Source organism: Saccoglossus kowalevskii, chromosome 4, assembly GCF_978046115.1.
Source record: "Saccoglossus kowalevskii chromosome 4, keSacKowa6.1, whole genome shotgun sequence".
In the NCBI taxonomy this organism is placed as follows: Eukaryota; Metazoa; Hemichordata; class Enteropneusta; family Harrimaniidae; genus Saccoglossus; species Saccoglossus kowalevskii.
Window position 1 is genome coordinate 40,908,361 of NC_140644.1, and position 23,181 is coordinate 40,931,541.

At 37.4% G+C, this 23,181-nt stretch overlaps 1 protein-coding gene across 1 annotated transcript in view; it reads left to right on the top strand.

The window, feature by feature from the left end:
• LOC102808296 (ribonucleoside-diphosphate reductase large subunit-like) overlaps positions 1 to 23,181 on the top strand; it is a 75,106-nt gene that overhangs the window by 14,752 nt on the left and 37,173 nt on the right. The window contains exons 6-10 of the mRNA XM_085498428.1: positions 10,493 to 10,578; positions 13,006 to 13,144; positions 13,340 to 13,435; positions 15,933 to 16,174; positions 17,836 to 18,037. Of these exons, the coding sequence (XP_085354554.1) occupies positions 10,493 to 10,578; positions 13,006 to 13,144; positions 13,340 to 13,435; positions 15,933 to 16,174; positions 17,836 to 18,037 (765 nt within the window). The remainder of the gene's footprint in view (positions 1 to 10,492; positions 10,579 to 13,005; positions 13,145 to 13,339; positions 13,436 to 15,932; positions 16,175 to 17,835; positions 18,038 to 23,181) is intronic.

A 23,181-nucleotide genomic window follows, 5' to 3' on the forward strand; every position in this document is an offset into this window, starting at 1 on the left:
AGGCAAGGCTGTGTATTAAGAGTATATACGCTGATGTTAAAGCATGTGTTAGAGTGGGAATATATGACACAGAACAGTTCAGTTGTCCAGTAGGGGTCAGGCAAGGCTGTGTATTAAGAGTATATACGCTGATGTTAAAGCATGTGTTAGAGTGGGAATATATGACACAGAACAGTTCAGTTGTCCAGTAGGGGTCAGGCAAGGCTGTGTATTAAGAGTATATACGCTGATGTTAAAGCATGTGTTAGAGTGGGAATATATGACACAGAACAGTTCAGTTGTCCAGTAGGGGTCAGGCAAGGCTGTGTATTAAGAGTATATACGCTGATGTTAAAGCATGTGTTAGAGTGGGAATATATGACACAGAACAGTTCAGTTGTCCAGTAGGGGTCAGGCAAGGCTGTGTATTAAGAGTATATACGCTGATGTTAAAGCATGTGTTAGAGTGGGAATATATGACACAGAACAGTTCAGTTGTCCAGTAGGGGTCAGGCAAGGCTGTGTATTAAGAGTATATACGCTGATGTTAAAGCATGTGCTAGAGTGGGAATATATGACACAGAACAGTTCAGTTGTCCAGTAGGGGTCAGGCAAGGCTGTGTATTAAGAGTATATACGCTGATGTTAAAGCATGTGCTAGAGTGGGAATATATGACACCGAACAGTTCAGTTGTCCAGTAGGGGTCAGGCAAGGCTGTGTATTAAGAGTATATACGCTGATGTTAAAGCATGTGCTAGAGTGGGAATATATGACACAGAACAGTTCAGTTGTCCAGTAGGGGTCAGGCAAGGCTGTGTATTAAGAGTATATACGCTGATGTTAAAGCATGTGTTAGAGTGGGAATATATGACACAGAACAGTTCAGTTGTCCAGTAGGGGTCAGGCAAGGCTGTGTATTAAGAGTATATACGCTGATGTTAAAGCATGTGTTAGAGTGGGAATATATGACACAGAACAGTTCAGTTGTCCAGGGCTTGTTTATTTATTTACTTATTGACTCTTACACAATCCCCGGAGGGAAAGAAAATGGTCACAAAGTACAAGGAGAAATATATATATAAAAAAACAAAACAAAAACACAATATACTAAATAACAAATACAATCACTAAATTACTAAATAATACAAAATCTCTAAAATACAATCTAATATAAAATTACAAAATTGACAGCAGGCATTAAGATGTCAAGTAAGACCCTGCTTCCTGACTTCAAAGCTTTTACTTATGAACTGTGCTACTGGTATAATAATGTTTTCATTCTGTAACAATTCCATGAATTTTTTCTCTGCAGGTTTATTTTCAAATGCTGGGATCGTATCCTTAGCTTTATTGAACAGTTTGGCCCGCAACTCATTATATTTGTTGCATTCCAGCAGAAAATGCATTTCATCCTCAATTAGACCTTTGTTTCACATGTCACAAACCCTGTTGTTTAGTGGGATTTTTTTATGACGACCCATTTCAATTTTGAGACTATGGTCACTAAGACGAAATTTGGTAAGCACACTACGCAGTTCAAAGTTTTTTAGCTTGACTAAATATGGCTCAAGTTTTAAATCTGATTTGATTAGCCGATATGTTCTTAATTTGTTTTTCTCATTTGCTTTGGTGCGGTTATCATTATAGACCTCACCTTTCCATCTTGTTAGAAATAAATCCTTGATGCCCAAATCAATTTGTTTCATTTGTGCCGAGGTTAATTTATCACAGTTGTTAACTGAATGATATTGTTGGATATTGTTTAATAATGATGTCACTTCTAGATACCATTTACTTTTAATGCTTTGGTTAACCACAAAAGCTTCCTTGAGTAACGCATTATTAGAATTCATGGCCCGACTGTAATATTTAATTATTTGTATTTTTATAAATACGTCTAGGGGGTATCTGCCTAACTCGCTATACATGGCCATAATTGGTATGTGTTGTGACACCCCCAGTAGATACCGACAATAACTTAATTGAACGTCTTCAATAGGTGATTTAGTGGAGAACTCATCACCCCAAACATCACAACCATAAATGAGGATAGGTCTGATGAGTTTGTCAAAAAGGGAAATTGAAACTTTTATACTTATGTTTTGTATTGAGCCAAGCTTTGCTTTCATTGAAAACAGAGCTTTTTGAGCCTTACGTTTAAGGTTTTTTAGGCCATCCTTAAATTTACCATTGGCACTAATGACTAATCCCAGATAGTTATAAGATTTAACTGTATCAAGTTCGATACCTCCAAGAAAAAATGTATCATTATTCAAACGTCTGTTTGATTTATTGAAAATTAAAATTTTGGTTTTGTCAGTGTTGACAGAGAGCTTCCACATTTTAGTATACAATGCCAAACTATCAAGACATGTCTGTAATCCCTGTTTAGTTTTAGAAAGTATCACATTATCATCGTTGTTGAGTTGGACTAAGATTACATCCCTGTTTAACACCAATATTGGACTGAAATTGTTTTGTTAAGCCTTCTTTACATTTAACTTTATATTTTACTTTACTGTACATGTTTTTGATAGTTTTATACATTTTTCCAGTTATACCATATTTGATTAATTTTTTGAATAGACCATCATGCCAGACACTGTCAAAGGCCTTTCTAAGGTCAATAAAGCAGGCATATAATTTTTTTGATTTTTTAATATTTGTGTTATTTTGTTTATTGGCGCACTCTGACTTACCACTGTAGAGATATTTATTTACCAGGGTTTTTAGTATGAAAAGATTGTCTGTAGTTCGACAATCATGCCTGAATCCGAACTGTCGACCGGAAAGAATGTTATTAGAGTCTAAAAATGATGTCAGCCTAATATTTAGAATACTATTGAATAACTTGCCAAGACAGCTAGAGATGGCAATTCCCCTGTAGTTGGCAGGGTTATTTTTCGACCCAGATTTGTGGATTGGTACCAACAGGCCAGTGCTCCAAGAATGTGGATAGTTATTTGAACTATAAACAATATTAAAGAGTTTATGTATTGCATCTAATAAGTGATGTTCACCGTATTTTAACAATTCATTGCAAATTCTATCTTCTGCCGAAGCCTTGTTACTTTTAAGAAGTCTAATGGCTTTAGTTATTTCATTTTTTAAGATTGGTCTGTCTAAATAGGGGTTGCTACTTGCACTCTTTTCACTATTCTCCAGTTCATTCGCAATCTCAGAGTTTGATGTACTGCTATCAGTATTAAGTAGGTTCTTAAAGTAAACCAACCAATCACCAGGTTGAACATTCCCATTATTATTACTGGGGTTCTCGCCATTCATATCACGAAGAATCTTCCAAAATTTAGATGTGTCTGATTTAGAATTTTCCAATTCTTTGAGTTGTGCAATCATTTTCTGATTACTTTTATGTTTGATTAGTTTTTTATACTGTTTACGGGTTTGAAAGAATTTCCCTCGGATATATGGATCTTGAGGATACTTTTGTAATAAACGTGATAGGCTCCTTAACTCCTTACGAAGGGACCAACAATCCTGGTCAAACCAATTTTTTTGTTTACTTTTGCGTTTATTTTTTTTAAGTTTAGGAGTAATTTTCTTTAGACATTTGTCTGCAATATTTGTAATTAAATTTTCAAAATCTGTGACTGCAGTTTCTGACTCATAAATGCTATAAGGTTTGCTCATAAAATTCTTAATTTCATTATTATTTAACTTTTCAAGGTTTGTTTGATAATTGTCCTTAGCCTGGTCATTCCACATATATTTTGATGGTAAAGGATCTAATTTATCATTGCTTTTATTATTTTCATTTAGACACATGTTAATATTAGTCTTCATAGATAAAGTTAAAGCACAGTGGTCTGATAAATGAGACAAATCGGCTACTTTAAAACATTGTAACGAGTCGCATAAATTCTTTGAAGTTATCCCGTAATCGATTGTACTGCTACCCCGGGGAGTGTGACATGTGTATTTTCCTGTAGAGTCACCAATAGTTCTACCATTCAGAATGATGAGGTTGCAATCAATACACAACTGAATTAATTTTTTAACAAATTTGTTAATACAGCATGATGAATTAACATCCATAGTATTTCTGTTGCCAAAATTGTCATTAATATAGTAGGATGGTAAGGGTAGATGCATATTTCTGCTATCATCAATTCTATCATCAAGGCTACCAATTCTAGCATTGAAATCCCCTATGAGAAGAACATCACCTTTGGATGAAAATTGTAAAATATCTTTTTCCAGATAACTAAACAGAACACAGAACAGTTCAGTTGTCCAGTAGGGGTCAGGCAAGGCTGTGTATTAAGAGTATATACGCTGATGTTAAAGCATGTGTTAGAGTGGGAATATATGACACAGAACAGTTCAGTTGTCCAGTAGGGGTCAGGCAAGGCTGTGTATTAAGAGTATATACGCTGATGTTAAAGCATGTGTTAGAGTGGGAATATATGACACAGAACAGTTCAGTTGTCCAGTAGGGGTCAGGCAAGGCTGTGTATTAAGAGTATATACGCTGATGTTAAAGCATGTGTTAGAGTGGGAATATATGACACAGAACAGTTCAGTTGTCCAGTAGGGGTCAGGCAAGGCTGTGTATTAAGAGTATATACGCTGATGTTAAAGCATGTGTTAGAGTGGGAATATATGACACAGAACAGTTCAGTTGTCCAGTAGGGGTCAGGCAAGGCTGTGTATTAAGAGTATATACGCTGATGTTAAAGCATGTGTTAGAGTGGGAATATATGACACAGAACAGTTCAGTTGTCCAGTAGGGGTCAGGCAAGGCTGTGTATTAAGAGTATATACGCTGATGTTAAAGCATGTGTTAGAGTGGGAATATATGACACAGAACAGTTCAGTTGTCCAGTAGGGGTCAGGCAAGGCTGTGTATTAAGAGTATATACGCTGATGTTAAAGCATGTGCTAGAGTGGGAATATATGACACAGAACAGTTCAGTTGTCCAGTAGGGGTCAGGCAAGGCTGTGTATTAAGAGTATATACGCTGATGTTAAAGCATGTGCTAGAGTGGGAATATATGACACAGAACAGTTCAGTTGTCCAGTAGGGGTCAGGCAAGGCTGTGTATTAAGAGTATATACGCTGATGTTAAAGCATGTGCTAGAGTGGGAATATATGACACAGAACAGTTCAGTTGTCCAGTAGGGGTCAGGCAAGGCTGTGTATTAAGAGTATATACGCTGATGTTAAAGCATGTGCTAGAGTGGGAATATATGACACAGAACAGTTCAGTTGTCCAGTAAAGGTCAGGCAAGGCTGTGTATTAAGAGTATATACGCTGATGTTAAAGCATGTGTTAGAGTGGGAATATATGACACAGAACAGTTCAGTTGTCCAGTAGGGGTCAGGCAAGGCTGTGTATTAAGAGTATATACGCTGATGTTAAAGCATGTGTTAGAGTGGGAATATATGACACAGAACAGTTCAGTTGTCCAGTAGGGGTCAGGCAAGGCTGTGTATTAAGAGTATATACGCTGATGTTAAAGCATGTGTTAGAGTGGGAATATATGACACATAACAGTTCAGTTGTCCAGTAGGGGTCAGGCAAGGCTGTGTATTAAGAGTATATACGCTGATGTTAAAGCATGTGTTAGAGTGGGAATATATGACACAGAACAGTTCAGTTGTCCAGTAGGGGTCAGGCAAGGCTGTGTATTAAGAGTATATACGCTGATGTTAAAGCATGTGTTAGAGTGGGAATATATGACACAGAACAGTTCAGTTGTCCAGTAGGGGTCAGGCAAGGCTGTGTATTAAGAGTATATACGCTGATGTTAAAGCATGTGTTAGAGTGGGAATATATGACACAGAACAGTTCAGTTGTCCAGTAGGGGTCAGGCAAGGCTGTGTATTAAGAGTATATACGCTGATGTTAAAGCATGTGCTAGAGTGGGAATATATGACACAGAACAGTTCAGTTGTCCAGTAGGGGTCAGGCAAGGCTGTGTATTAAGAGTATATACGCTGATGTTAAAGCATGTGTTAGAGTGGGAATATATGACACAGAACAGTTCAGTTGTCCAGTAGGGGTCAGGCAAGGCTGTGTATTAAGAGTATATACGCTGATGTTAAAGCATGTGTTAGAGTGGGAATATATGACACAGAACAGTTCAGTTGTCCAGTAGGGGTCAGGCAAGGCTGTGTATTAATAGTATATACGCTGATGTTAAAGCATGTGCTAGAGTGGGAATATATGACACAGAACAGTTCAGTTGTCCAGTAGGGGTCAGGCAAGGCTGTGTATTAAGCCCCTAGCTTTTGCTATGTTTATAAATGAATTGCAAGTAATGCTTGAAAACGCTGTTCACATGGGTATTCAAATAACACAGGAATTGAAAGACCTGTTTATTATTCTGTTTTATGCAGATGATATTGTGTTATTTTCTGATACTGTAACAGGTCTACAGAGACTGCTAAACGTCCTCAGTCTATTTAATGAAAAATAGGAAATGAAGGTTAATCTATCAAAAACCAAAATCATTGTTTTCATAAATGGGGGTATTGTTAAGAAAACTGAGAAATGGTCATATAATGGCCTAATTTTAGAAGTGGACCCTTATTATTATAAGTATTTAGGTATCGTTTTCTCCAGTAGGAATGTTTGGCACAAAGCTACAGAAACATTATCAGACCAAGCAAGTAAAGCTCTCCATAATGTTAACATATGAAAACATTAGGTGAACTATAACGTTACCCAGTTTTTACTACTACATATATTAAATGTATCAAATGGTGGTTAAAATTATTATGTATGGAAGAAAATAGGATTGCTAAGCAATCTTATCTTTTAGTACGGGAAGACAAACGTGGTAAAGTTAACTGGGTAACGCATATTCAAGATATTTTGAATAGGTATGGATTTGGGATAGTGTGGATCAATCAAGGGGTGGGAAATGAAATTGCATTCCTTGCAAATTTTTGCGCAAAGAATTAGGGACATGTGGCAACAGAAATGGTGGGAAGAATGCTCAACTATGAGCCACCTAAATTTGTTCTGCCAGGTAAAACAACACTATACTATTTAAAAATATATTATCAGTATAAGTGTGAAAATCGGTTTCAAAGCTTTGTTGCTCGAGTCACAAATTAGCAATAGAATCTGGCCGTATGCATAATATTGATCATTTTGAAAGGAAATGTGTATTATGCAATAGCGGAATAATTGAAGATTACACCTAATTTTCAAATGCCCCATTTACCAGGCCTACAGAGATGAGCTATTACCATGTTGGTCATTCATTACATGACCAGGGACACCACATTTTCATAAAATTAATAACCTCTTGATTGACAGTATTTTATATATTACAGTTAATTTATTAGTCCCCGTTCGGATGCAGTCCGAAAACGGGGACTTATGTTTTGACCTCCGTGTGTCCGTGCGTGTGTGCGTCCGGACCTTTATCTTACAAATGCCTGGACCAATCACAATCAAACTTCACACATACATCATACATGATATTATACATATGCACGTCAATTTATTTCACGATCTGATTCAAGATGGCCGAATGGCGGCCATTTTTGTGCTTAAAAATCCTAAAAATCAACCATTTCTCAGCTGTTTACAGATGGATTTTGTTCAAATTTGGTATATACATTAGACATTATGGGACCTTGATGCAAATAATTTTGTTTTTCAGATAAGATTTGTATTAAGGAATGTGGTTCTCGTGCCATATCAGTGGCAGATCCGGGGGTTGGAGGGGCGCCATGCCCCCCCAAACGCATGACGATTCATATGATCTGGATTACGCATAACTTCACTGCAATTTACACTCTGTATATCTTAACCAAAGCTTGGACCCCCCCCCCCAAAACATTTTGCTAGATCCACCACTGTACTGCTTTCACTGATTATGTTCAAATTTTAAATATTCATTATATATCATGTCATAGATAGACAGATATATTGGTTTGACGATCCTATTCAAAATGGCCAAATGGTGACCTTTTTTGTGCTAAACAATCATCAAATATCAAGCATTTCTGGCATTTATGGGTGGATTTCGTTCAAACTTGGTACATATATTAGACATTACAGGTTCCTGATGCACATCATTTATTTTTCAGATCGGATTCAAAATGGCTGTCTGGCGGCCATTTTGTTTTAATGAATGGGCTTCTAGACCCATATCTTCGACTTGTTTTGACTGATAATATTTTCAAATTTTAAATATTCATTATACATCATGTCACAGATAAACAGATATATTGGTTTAACTATCCTATTCAAAATGGCCGAATGGTGGTCATTTTTGTGCTGAAAAATCATCAAATATCAAGCATTTATGGTTGGATTTTGTTCAAACTTGTTACATAAATTAGACATTACGGGTTCCTGATGCTCGTCATTTTATTTTTGACTCCCATGTGCGAAGCACAAAATGGGAGTCTTTGCAGTTAGTGTCTCTGTATGTGTGTGTGTGTGTGTGTGTGTGTGGGTGGGTGGGTGTGTGTGTGTGGGTATGTGTGTGTGTGTGTGTGTATGTGTGTCCGACTGTTCCACTGCTATCTCAAGAACCATACATCGGTTTTTGATGAAACTTGGTGCATAGATGCTCTGGGCCAATGCGCAGATTTGATTAGGTTTCGGTAAAAATCCATGCTCGTTAATTACCTAATTTGCATGATAATTAGCTAATTTTTAGCTGTTTCTATGACTGTTCCACTGATATCTAAAGAACCACTCATTGGATTTTGATGAAACTTGGTACATAGATGCTCTGAACATATGCGCAGATTTGATTAGTTTTTGGTAAAAATCCGTTCATATTAATTACCTAATTTGCATGATAATTAGCTATTTTTTAGTGGTTCCATGACTGTTCCACTGATATCTAAACAACCACTCATTGGATTTTGATGAAACTTGGTACATAGTTGCTCTGAACTAATGCTAGGTTTTGATTAGTTTTTGGTAATAATCCGTGGATACTAATTACCTAATTTGCATAATGATTAGTCAATTTTCGGTTTTTCCACTGATATCTCAAGTACTAATCATCACATTTCAATGAAACTTGGTACATAGATGTCATATGACACTGCACAGACCTGATAGTTTTTATGGTAATATCAGTACATATAATTACCTAATTTGCATAATTAATTAATTTTCAGCTTTTGATATAAGTAGTGAGCATTACATTTCAATGAAACTTGGTACTTACATACTCAAGGACTATGCAGAGATTGATTGTTTCGGATAAATATTTGTGCATATTAATCACCTAATTTGCATAATTAGTTAATTTTCAGCTTTTCCACAGGTATCTCAAGTACTAATCATCGCATTTCAATGAAACTAGGTACATAGATCCTTTAGGACTATGCAGAGACCTGATTAGTTTCAGGGTAAATAATTGTGCATATTAATTACCTAATTTGCATAATTAATTTTCAGCTTTTCTACTGATATCTTAAGTACTAGTCATCACATTTCAATGAATCTAGAATTATGCAGAGACCCAATTAGTTTTTGGTAAATATTTTTGCATATTAATCACCTAATTTGCATAATTAACCAATTTCCAACTTTCACACTGATATCTCAGGTACTAATCATCACATATCAATGAATGTTTATACATGGATGCTGTAGGACAATAGACAAACCTGGATAATTGTGGGTTAAAATCTGTACATATTAATTACCCAATTTGCATAATTAACCAATTATAAGCTTTCACACTGATATCTAAAGTACTAATTTTCATTTTAATGAAACTGAGTACAAAGATGCTCTAGGACAATGTACAAACCTAATTAGTTTGGGGTAACACTCTGTTCATATTATTTCTCTAATTAGCATAATAATTCATAATTTTTTGGTTCTAATCGCATTTCAATTAAACTTGGTACATAGAGTTTTTGTTACATTGCGCAGACCTCATTAGTTTTACAATCAAATCTGTTCATGTTAATTTTCTGATTTGCATAATTAGTTTTCAGCTAAGTAATTTCAAATTATATTTAATGTGTCTCCAATACTCTCAGCACATGGGAATTCTTTCTAAGCTTTCTTTGATTCAGATTGGATTTAAAATTGCTGACTGGCAGCCATTTTGTTTTAATGATTGGGCTTCAAATTATGTTCAAATTTTATATATTCGTTATACATCATGTTATATATATACATGTATTCAAAATAGCTGATTTTGAATGCTGTTCCAGAGCAATATCTCTCAATATGGACAAGTACTTGTTTGACGATCAGATACAAATGTCAATCATTTTAATGTTAAAAAATCATATACCTGACATGGTTATATTCCAGCTATATTACTATAAACAAAACTATATATCTTAAATTTGATAAATAACGGGGACTGTGCCATGCATGGCTTGTGTATTTATGTATTATTATTGTTTTCAAGAAATGTAAACTTGAGATTGTGATGGGCCGGTGGCCTAGTATGGCAACAATGTCCATCGCTATAGAGTAATGATTGTCTGGTGTGGTTTACCTGTAAATTGGTTTGTTTAATTGTTTACATTCATTTTGTTTACAGACATACCAACTAATGTCAGATAATTGGTTCCTGCATGCTCCAAGTACATTGATCAATGCTGGTACATGTAAACCACAACTTGCAAGGTCAGTAACATTTTAATTTTATCTGTCATATACTTATGACTTATGGCTCATGTCACCATGGCAGGTAACTCATGTGACCAGGTAAATTGTTTCTGAATGATTTTGTAGTGTCTGGTCAGTAATTGATAGTGAATATATGGTCACAAACTTTATATTTGCTACTTCTTTGTATCCAAACTCAAGTAAATTACATGTCACCAGTGAATAATAGTATGTGCCAGCTTTTTGACTCCCGTGTGCGAAGCACAAAAAGGGAGTCTTTGCAGTTAGTGTGTGTGTGTGTGTGTGTGTATGTGTGTGTTTTTGATGCTCTGAGCCAATGCACAGATTTGATTAGGTTTTGGTAAAAATCCATGCATATTAATTACCTAATTTGCATGATAATTAGCTGATTTTTAGCTGTTCCATGACTGTTCCACTGATATCTACAGAACCACTCATTGGATTTTGATGAAATTAGCACACAGATGCTCCAAACTAATGGGCATATTTGATTAGTTTGGGTAAAAATCTGTGCAATATTAATTACCTAATTTTCATAATGATTAATCAATTTTCGGCTTTTCCACTGATATCTCAAGTACTAATCATCACATTTCAATAAAACTTGGTACATAGATGTCATAGGACACTGCACAAACCTGATAGTTTTTAGGGTAATATCAGTATATATTAATTAGCTAATTTGCATAATTAATTAATTTTCAGCTTTTGATATTTCAAGTAGTAATCATCACATTTCAATGACACTTGGTACATAAATGTCATAGGACACTGCACAGACCTGATAATTTTTAGGGTAATATGAGTAATTACCTAATTTGCATAATTAATTAATTTTCAGCTTTTGATATTTCAAGTAGTAATCATCACATTTCAATGACACTTAGTACATAGATGTCATAGGACACTGCACAGACCTGATAGTTTTTAGGGTAATATGAGTACATAATAATTACCTAATTTGCATAATTAATTAATTTTCAGCTTTTGATATTTCGAGTCGTAATCACATTTCAATGAAATTTGGTACATAGATGTCATAGGACACTGCACAGACCTGATAGTTTTTAGGGTAATATCAGTACATAATAATTACCTAATTTGCATAATTAATTAATTTTCAGCTTTTGATATTTCAAGTAGTAATCATCACATTTCAATGACACTTGGTACATAGATGTCATAGGACACTGCACAGATCTGATAGTTTTTAGGGTAATATGAGTACATATTAATTACCTAATTTGCATAATTAATGAATTTTCAGCTTTTGATATATCAAGTAGTAATCATCATATTTCAATGAAACTTGCTACATAGATCTTCTAGGATTATGCAGACACCTGATTAGTTTTAATTGGATATTAATTACCTAATTTGCATAATGTTCCACTGATATATAAAGAACCACAAATTGGATTTTAATGAAACTTTTAAAGAGAACGCAGAAACTCAATTAGTTTTTGGTAAATATTTAAGCTTATTAATCACCTAATTAACATAATTAATTAACACCGATATCTCAATTACTGATCATCACATTTGAATAAAATTTGGTACATAAATGCTCTAGGACAATAGACAGGCCTGATTAATTTTGATTAATATTAATTCTCTAATTAGCATAATAATTCATAATTTTTTTGTTCTGTTCTGTTCATATTAGTTACCTGATTTACATAATTAGCTTTCAGCTTTTCCATCAATATCTCATGTACAAGTAATTTTGAATTAATTTTTAATGTGTCTTCAATACTCTCAGCACACAGGAGTTCTTTCTAAGCTTTCTTTGATTTTATTACCCAATTACACAATGTTTTCATGGCAGAAAATTAAGGCACTGTACAATTTAATGAGAACAAAGCACAATTCAAACATGAAGATGTGCCATGTGATTAACATACATCGTATATTTGAAAATATACAACTTGGATTTTTAGTTATTTACACATATTTAGTTGTAATCTGTTGTATGAGTTTTAAATTAGGCATCTCAGGAGGAAATATGAATTTATTTCCAACCAGACTAAGTTAATTTAAATTGTCATGAACATTTATAATGTATGTACAATTTTTTTATGAATAGTTGCATGTGCATATGTCCCACATATAGTACTAAGCACATGCAATGAATGAATGAAATCCGTTCAGTAAGTTCTGAAATATGATTTCTGGCGTACAGACAGACTAACAGAGGCTTTGAACAATTTTGTATTTCACTAAACTTTCAAATAGTCCAGTAACCAGAAATCTGGAATATCAAATGTGACTGATTGAGAAATATTGACCAAACTCAAAATAGATTGGTGTTTGAAGTAGTCCCCTATATTTATAAATGATCTGGTTGGGATAGAGTTGTTTGAATTGTTATATTTGTTTAGCGGTATATTTTATATCAGAATTCCTCAATCTTTTTTATTTCAGTTCATTTTGCCTTCCTGTATCAGACAGTGTCACTGAAATATATGACACTGTGAAACGATGTGCATTGATTTGTAAACACAGCGGAAACATTGGACTAGGTGTACAGAATATTAGAGCTTTAGGTAGTTATATATCAGGGGTAGGTTGCATTTGTTTGCTTACTCATTTTATAGCAGAATTTTAACAGATTTGTTAACCTCTGTTAAATTCAGTGTTCTTATATGTTATGTGACTTTAACCCATCATCTGCCACATTCAGGGCAAAATATGTGTACAATCAATTAGAACAAAATTGTCATGCATGAATATTTATATCCTCCTTTTATGTTTATAGACGAATAGCGATGCGAAGAGTATCATTCAGAATTTGCGCATCTTTAACGCAATGGTATGTCATGTAGACAGTGGTGTAGACAGTGGTGGTAGACAGGTAAGTTATATGTTAATATAATGGTATGTCATGTAGACAGTGGTGGTAGACAGGTAAGTTATATGTTAATATAATGGTATGTCATGTAGACAGTAGTGGTAGACAGGTAAGTTATATGTTAATGTTAACATTATGTCATGTACACACTGGTGTAGACAGTAGTGGTAGACAGGTAAGTTATATGTTAATGTTAACAGTATGTCATGTACACACTGGTGTAGACAGTGGTGCTAGACAGGTAAGTTATACAGACCCGCCAGAAAGTATTTACACACCACACTACACGCAGTTACTACCTACGATATCATACAAAATAAACTCAATAACGGTTTGAATAAATATATTTTTATATCTAATAAAATATGCGTTTTTACACACAATAAAAACAACCAAATTTTCATTGTCATGCAAGATTGGATAAAAACGGCAGTCTGAACGAAACAGTGAAAAAACGTTTGAATTCTCTACGGAGAATACCGTGTAAACGCAAGCTCATGAATATTCATGAAGAAATAGAACGCGGCGATTGTCAATAATGCGCGTGTCCACCTCTTCGCTGGATGACTTCTCTAAGCCGTTTTGGCATGGTACCGACGAATTTCCGACACATGTTCACCTGGAACTGTCCCCAAGCTTCCATTATACTCGCGAATAAATCCTCGATGTTAGCGACTGGTCAGGAATGCACCTCTAAATCGATCAACTCCCAAAGGTTTTCAATAGGATTCAAATCTGGAGACTGTGCAGGCCAATTCAAAGTGGTAAGTTGACGAAAAGATATCCGTACTCTTGTGGATTATTTAGGATATCCCTCACTGCCAATGCTGTGTGAATGGGGGCATTATCCTGTTGGAAATGAAACTTGGGTCCAACGAGTCTTAGTGTCGGCGGTATCATTTCATTTTGCAGGATATCCAAATATTTCCATCGGTTCATGGTCATCGGTACACGGACTAGCGACCCTAAGCCGGTAGCCGAAAAACATCCCCACACCATGACGCTACCACCACCAAATTTTATTGTAGATTTAATGCATTTCAGGTCGTACTCTTCACCTGGTCTCCGACGTACAAATAGTCTTCCACGGCTACGAAACACCGTAAAATTGGATTCGTCTGACCAGATAAGTTGAGCCCACTGTGCCTGAGATCAGTCGATGTGTTGTCTGGCAAATTGCAACCGCGCTGCATTGTGTCGAGGTTGTAGTTTTGGTTTCTTTTTAGCAACACAGCCGCGAAGATTACCATTCTTATATAGCCTTGATTTTATAGTGCTCAAACTCAATCTTTTCCCAGTAAGTTGATTAAAATTGGCACGCAAATCACTGGCGGTGTGAAACCGATTCGCTAAACTAGACCTGATGAGTAGCCGGTCTTCGCGTTGCGTTGTACGCCTTGGTCGACCTGATCGACAACAATTGCCCATACTACCTCGCAGACGAAGTTTTCGCAGGTTGAAATGTATGGAGCCTTCAAAAATTCCCTGTCTTCTTGCTATTTCCATATTAGAAACTCCTTCTGTATACAGTGCTTCAATGTTCCCTTTAGTAAATTCTGACAATTCCCTAACTTTCGGCATGGCTCAATGTTTGTAAATAAAAATTACGTATCTGACACTATGACCTCGATAGGAATATTCATGAACTATAACAGACAGGTATTCCTGCCCAGAAGCGCGTGTTGAAATAATTTCAGCTTCCCAATTGGTTCAAATTTGCATGAGAAAGGACATGACTATTGCACATGTTTTATGGCGCAAAGTTTTAATGAGATGCAAATGATATGCAAATGAGCGCGCTCCCATAGAGTTAACCATTGGGATTTTCGCTCACTGAAAAAACGTCTACATACAAAAAAACTAAATACAAATCAACCATTTTATTTTGACTAAAATGCACTAGTTCTTCTTGAATTTAGTATATTTTAAAGTCAACACATCATGTTACCCGGAATTGTTATTTTTAGTTACGAAAACGATCAAATGACAGGTGCTTAAATACTTTCTGGCGGGTCTGTATGTTAATGTAATAGTATGTCATGTATACACTGGTGTAGACAGTGGTGGTAGAGAGGTAAGTTATATGTTGATGTAATGGTATGTCATGTACACACTGGTGTAGACAGTGGTGGTAGAGAGGTAAGTTATATGTTGATGTAATGGTATGTCATGTACACACTGGTGTAGACAGTGGTGGTAGAGAGGTAAGTTATATGTTGATGTAATGGTATGTCATGTACACACTGGTGTAGACAGTGGTGGTAGACAGGTAAGTTATATGTTGATGTAATGGTATGTCATGTACACACTGGTGTAGACAGTGGTGGTAGACAGGTAAGTTATATGTTGATGTAATGGTATGTCATGTACACATTGGTGTAGACAGTGATGGTAGACAGGTAAGTCATGTTAATGTAAGCATGTACTCATCTTTGAATCTTTGTAGAATGTGTTTCATGGAATATCAGTACATATTTGATTGTTGTGTATCCGTCAACAGATCCATGGCAGAGTTACAGTGTACATAGAACCGTGGCATGCGGATATCTGTGATTATTTGGATGCTAAGAAACAATCAGGAAAGGAAGAATTAAGAGCTCATAACTTAGACTATGCTCTGTGGATTCCTGATCTATTCATGAAACGTGTTGAAACCAACCAAGATTGGACATTGATGTGTCCGAATGAATGTCCTGGTCTTGATGAAGTCTGGGGGAAAGAATTTGAAGACCTCTATCTGAAGTAAGAATAAGATATAGAATTTCAGTTGTGATACAAGAAATGTTCCGCTGCTAAAACAAGAAGGCATTGTGGTACAATGGCTATACCTCTCTCTCAATCAGAGGGTTTGAATCTTGCCAGTTCATAATGTTGTGTCTTTGGGCAAGACACTTTATGTTTGTGTTTCTTTCTATGCAGGAGTAACTGCCTACCCTGTAGAACAGTAATTGCTATGTGTGTGCTTATCTCTGAGGTGTTTTGAGCAGCTGTGTCTGTGCTCCCCAGGGAGTTAAGGATGGTTTACGAATTGATTCATACAACGCAGTAACCAGGGATAATTAGTACTAGATTTACTTTCTTTCTAATTTTCAAGTTATCTCGCACATTTTCTCAGGGACTGTGAAGTAGATGTCAATGAAACTTGGCCGGTTGATGAACAAGTCTGTGTTACATATGCACGTAATTTTTTTTCTCCAGATCTTAAATCCTAAGTGGGTCTTTTTCATGATTTTCATCCAAAATTACCTCTCTCTACTACACTGCCAGAGCAACTGAGCATGCTCTGAATAGTTGATTCTGTTAAATTCAGATTCAGAAATTCCTGATTTCTGATTTACAAGTTTTTACCTAATGTATTCGAACCTAGCTAAATGAAACAGAAACTCAGTTTGCACTATACATAAAAAAGACTAAGAATTTGTGTTACAGAAAATATTCACAAAAAGTATGACGATACAGCATGCCTTATAATCATGAATTTAAAATTATTATTACATATTATGTACTGTTTAAAATAATAAAAACTTTTTATTTCGAAAAACATAATTTTTTTTTCCAGATCTGAAAATGTGGGTCTTTTTCAAAATCTTTTCATCCAAAATTACCTTTCCCTACTGCACTGACAGAGCAACTGAGCATGCTCAGAGTAAATAATTAGTCTAAGATTAGATTGTAATGCTATTTTTTTTTAGTGATGTTATGATCTGGTCATGACCTTGATCTGAATCAGTTGAGGCATGTCAGGGCTACATTTTGATGGGAATTATAGTGGTGATAATGAAACAAACCTAGGTCCTGATAATCAACAAAGACCTGAATTAACAAAGAAGTCAAGTTGTTATTAAAGGTACATCAAGGTTTACTCAGATTTATGAATGCAGACATAGTTAGGTTGCACTTGTGTACTCTGAGATTTTGGAAGGGGGTCAATGAAAGTTTTCAGTTATCAGTATAACTAGATTAAGGGAAATCACTTTATGATGAGTTGCACCCATATAGAGTACATATTAATTCATTTGTTTGCAGATGTTCCATGTATTATTTTAACATGAGTTTTTTATAATTAATTAACGGGGACTGTGACATTTATGTCTTGTAATACTGAGTGCCTGTGAACTTATCTGGAAATAACATGTCTGAGTAAATTAATTGAAGTTTTATTCATGATGTGTTCTATCAGTGCTATTATAATTCAGAAGATTATTGCTGAATTCACAAGAGGATGGAAAGTGGATTTCATCCTCTAGAAACTTGAATTTTTCTTCAATTGGGGTTTTGGGTCTCCTGTTTCTACACAGTTTTATTTTGTGTTTGCGACCAACTCAAAGTTGAAATAATAATTTAATATCCTTTCTTTATAATGTATATGTATTATTATTATATATTTCTTTTTTTTCTCACAGATATGAGAGTGATAACTGTTGTAGAAATACAATTAAAGCACAAGAACTGTGGAAGCGTATCATTGAAGCACAGACAGAAACTGGTACACCATACATGCTGTATAAAGATGCTTGTAACAGAAAATCCAACCATCAGAATTTAGGAACAATAAAATGCAGTAACCTTTGTACTGAGATTGTGGAATTCAGTTCTCCAGATGAGGTTAGTCAAATTTGTTTGTCTCTTCTTGCTGCAGCATAATTAAAGCAATTAGGAGTAAATATATTGGTTAGACACCTTGCATGTTCAGGGGTATAGTCATATTTAATATTCTAACATACTGTGAGAAACTAGGCTGAAAAGACCACAGCATGTTTTATATAGTTATGTCATTCATCGAGCTGCACACTTTGATCCAACCATGAATTTTAAATCAACTGGGCAGTTATTTTACATTTATGTTAGTTTGCTACCATTAAGAAATAGAAAATCTTGAAATCGAGCATGAGGGGTTGGGTTACTTTATTTTTCAAAATTCTGAAATAAAAATATAGGGTCCCTAAACTATATTTTCTACAAAACGACCTCAAAAATTGATAAAAAAATGCGTGTTTTTGAGTAGTTTATAATTGGTTCCTATAGCAGAAACATTTCATCATATCTCAAAATTTTGTTTGGTGACCAATGCAAAAAATTATATGTAGTATTTGTTATAGTGACCCATATCTCAAAATTTTGTTTGGTGACCAATGCAAAAAATTATATGTAGTATTTGTTATAGTGACCTGCTTATCACAATTGAGAGGGACACCCACAGAACTCGCACTGGACAGGGGTTTTTTTCACTGCTAGAATGGGGTAGACAAGACTGCAGGACTCTAGAAGACGTACCTACACTTTATGCAAATTTTTAAAAATTATGCTAATTTATTCATGACGTAGCAGTTTCTGTGCTCATGAATATTCATTAATTTGTGGGTCAATACATTCTAAAAGGGGCGATATATTATTTTGGGGGGGAGAGTTAGAAAGGGGGATTCGAAAGGGTATTAGTAGGGGATCAATACAAAAGAAGGGACCCATTTAGAGGGCAGCATTAGCCCTCGTGTCTGTTGTTGTTGCACGTGACCTGCAGCTGTTCCTGTTAATAATTCCGTTGCCCATACCTGACCTGACCCTAACCCTAATGCCAAGACATGTTCCTGTTAATAATTCCATTGTCTATACCTGACCCGACCCTAACCCCAATGCCAAGACACGTTCCTGTTAATAATTCCGTTGCCCATACCTGACCTGACCCTAACCCCAATGCCAAGACACGTTCCTGTTAATAATTCCGTTGCCCATACCTGACCCGACCTTAACCCTAATGCCAAGACATGTTCCTGTTAATAATTCCATTGTCTATACCTGACCCGACCCTAACCCCAATGCCAAGACACGTTCCTGTTAATAATTCCGTTGCCCATACCTGACCTGACCCTAACCCTAATGCCAAGACACGTTCCTGTTAATAATTCCATTGTCTATACCTGACCCGACCCTAACCCCAATGCCAAGACACGTTCCTGTTAATAATTCCGTTGCCCATACCTGACCTGACCCTAACCCTAATGCCAAGACACGTTCCTGTTAATAATTCCATTGTCTATACCTGACCCGACCCTAACCCCAATGCCAAGACACGTTCCTGTTAATAATTCCGTTGCCCATACCTGACCTGACCCTAACCCCAATGCCAAGACACGTTCCTGTTAATAATTCCGTTGCCCATACCTGACCCGACCTTAACCCTAATGCCAAGACACGTTCCTGTTAATAATTCCGTTGCCCATACCTGACCTGACCCTAACCCCAATGCCAAGACACGTTCCTGTTAATAATTCCGTTGCCCATACCTGACCCGACCCTAACCCTAATGCCAAGACACGTTCCTGTTAATAATTCCATTGTCTATACCTGACCTGACCCTAACCCCAATGCCAAGACACGTTCCTGTTAATAATTCCGTTGCCCATACCTGACCCGACCCTAACCCCAATGCCAAGACATGTTCCTGTTAATAATTCTGTTGCCCATACCTGACCTGACCCTAACCCTAATGCCAAGACACGTTCCTGTTAATAATTCCGTTGCCCATACCTGACCCGACCCTAACCCCAATGCCAAGACATGTTCCTGTTAATAATTCCGTTGCCATACCTGACCCCACCCTAACCCTAATGCCAAGACGCGTTCCTGTTAATAATTCCGTTGCCCATACCTGACCTGACCCTAACCCCAATGCCAAGACACGTTCCTGTTAATAATTCCGTTGCCCATACCTGACCTGACCCTAACCCCAATGCCAAGACACGTTCCTGTTAATAATTCCGTTGCCTATACCTGACCCGACCCTAACCCCAATGCCAAGACATGTTCCTGTTAATAATTCCGTTGCCCATACCTGACCCGACCCTAACCCCAATGCCAAGACACGTTCCTGTTAATAATTCCGTTGCCTATACCTGACCCGACCCTTACCCTAATGCCAAGACACGTTCCTGTTAATAATTCCGTTGCCTATACCTGACCCGACCCTTACCCTAATGCCAAGACACGTTCCTGTTAATAATTCCATTGTCTATACCTGACCTGACCCTAACCCCAATGCCAAGACATGTTCCTGTTAATAATTCCGTTGCCTATACCTGACCTAACCCTAACCCTAATGCCAAGACACGTTCCTGTTAATAATTCCGTTGCCTATACCTGACCCGACCCTTACCCTAATGCCAAGACACGTTCCTGTTAATAATTCCATTGTCTATACCTGACCTGACCCTAACCCCAATGCCAAGACACGTTCCTGTTAATAATTCCGATGCCCATACCTGACCTGACCCTAACCCCAATGCCAAGACATGTTCCTGTTAATAATTCCGTTGCCCATACCTGACCTGACCCTAACCCCAATGCCAAGACATGTTCCTGTTAATAATTCCGTTGCCCATACCTGACCTGACCCTAACCCTAATGCCAAGACACGTTCCTGTTAATAATTCCATTGTCTATACCTGACCTGACCCTAACCCCAATGCCAAGACACGTTCCTGTTAATAATTCCATTGTCTATACCTGACCCGACCCTAACCCTAATGCCAAGACACGTTCCTGTTAATAATTCCGTTGCCTATACCTGACCTGACCCTAACCCTAATGCCAAGACACGTTCCTGTTAATAATTCCATTGTCTATACCTGACCCGACCCTAACCCTAATGCCAAGACACGTTCCTGTTAATAATTCCGTTGCCCATACCTGACCTGACCCTAACCCTAATGCCAAGACACGTTCCTGTTAATAATTCCATTGTCTATACCTGACCTGACCCTAACCCCAATGCCAAGACACATTCCTGTTAATAATTCCGTTGCCCATACCTGACCTGACCCTAACCCCAATGCCAAGACATGTTCCTGTTAATAATTCCGTTGCCCATACCTGACCTGACCCTAACCCCAATGCCAAGACATGTTCCTGTTAATAATTCCGTTGCCCATACCTGACCTGACCCTAACCCTAATGCCAAGACACGTTCCTGTTAATAATTCCGTTGCCCATACCTGACCCGACCCTAACCCCAATGCCAAGACATGTTCCTGTTAATAATTCCGTTGCCTATACCTGACCTGACCCTAACCCTAATGCCAAGACACGTTCCTGTTAATAATTCCGTTGCCTATACCTGACCTGACCCTAACCCTAATGCCAAGACACGTTCCTGTTAATAATTCCGTTGCCCATTCCTGACCCGACCCTTACCCTAATGCCAAGACACGTTCCTGTTAATAATTCCGTTGCCCATACCTGACCCGACCCTTACCCTAATGCCAAGACACGTTCCTGTTAATAATTCCGTTGCCTATACCTGACCTGACCCTAACCCTAATGCCAAGACACGTTCCTGTTAATAATTCCGTTGCCCATTCCTGACCCGACCCTAACCTTAATGCCAAGACACGTTCCTGTTAATAATTCCGTTGCCTATACCTGGCCTGACCCTAACCCTAATGCCAAGACACGTTCCTGTTAATAATTCCGTTGCCCATTCCTGACCCGACCCTAACCTTAATGCCAAGACACGTTCCTGTTAATAATTCCGTTGCCAATACCTGACCTGACCCTAACCATAATGCCAAGACATGTTCCTGTTAATAGTTTCGTTGCCTATACCTGACCTGACCTTAACCCTAATGCCAAGACACGTTCCTGTTAATAATTTCGTTGCCTATACCTGGCCTGACCCTAACCCTAATGCCAAGACATGTTCCTGTTAATAATTCCGTTGCCCATACCTAACCCGATCCTAACCCTAATGCCAAGACACGTTCCTGTTAATAATTCCATTGCCTATACCTGACCCGACCCTAACCCTAATGCCAAGACACATTCCTGTTAATAATCCCGTTGCCTATACCTGACCCGACCCTAACCCTAATGCCAAGACACGTTCCTGTTAATAATTCTGTTGCCCATACCTGACCCGACCCTAACCCTAATGCCAAGACACATTCCTGTTAATAATTCCGTTGCCCATACCTGACCTGACCCTAACCCCAATGCCAAGACATGTTCCTGTTAATAATTCCGTTGCCCATACCTGACCTGACCCTAACCCCAATGCCAAGACACGTTCCTGTTAATAATTCCGTTGCCCATACCTAACCCGACCCTAACCCTAATGCCAAGACACATTCCTGTTAATAATCCCGTTGCCTATACCTGACCCGACCCTAACCCTAATGCCAAGACACGTTCCTGTTAATAATTCTGTTGCCCATACCTGACCCGACCCTAACCCTAATGCCAAGACACATTCCTGTTAATAATCCCGTTGCCCATACCTGACCCGACCCTAACCCCAATGCCAAGACACGTTCCTGTTAATAATTCCGTTGCCTATACCTGACCCGACCCTAACCCCAATGCCAAGACACGTTCCTGTTAATAATTCCGTTGCCTATACCTGACCCGACCCTAACCCCAATGCCAAGACACGTTCCTGTTAATAATTCCGTTGCCTATACCTGACCCGACCCTAACCCTAATGCCAAGACACGTTCCTGTTAATAATTCCGTTGCCTATACCTGACCCGACCCTAACCCCAATGCCAAGACACGTTCCTGTTAATAATTCCGTTGCCAATACCTGACCTGACCCTAACCCCAATGCCAAGACACGTTCCTGTTAATAATTCCGTTGCCTATACCTGACCCGACCCTAACCCCAATGCCAAGACACGTTCCTGTTAATAATTCCGTTGCCTATACCTGACCCGACCCTAACCCCAATGCCAAGACACGTTCCTGTTAATAATTCCGTT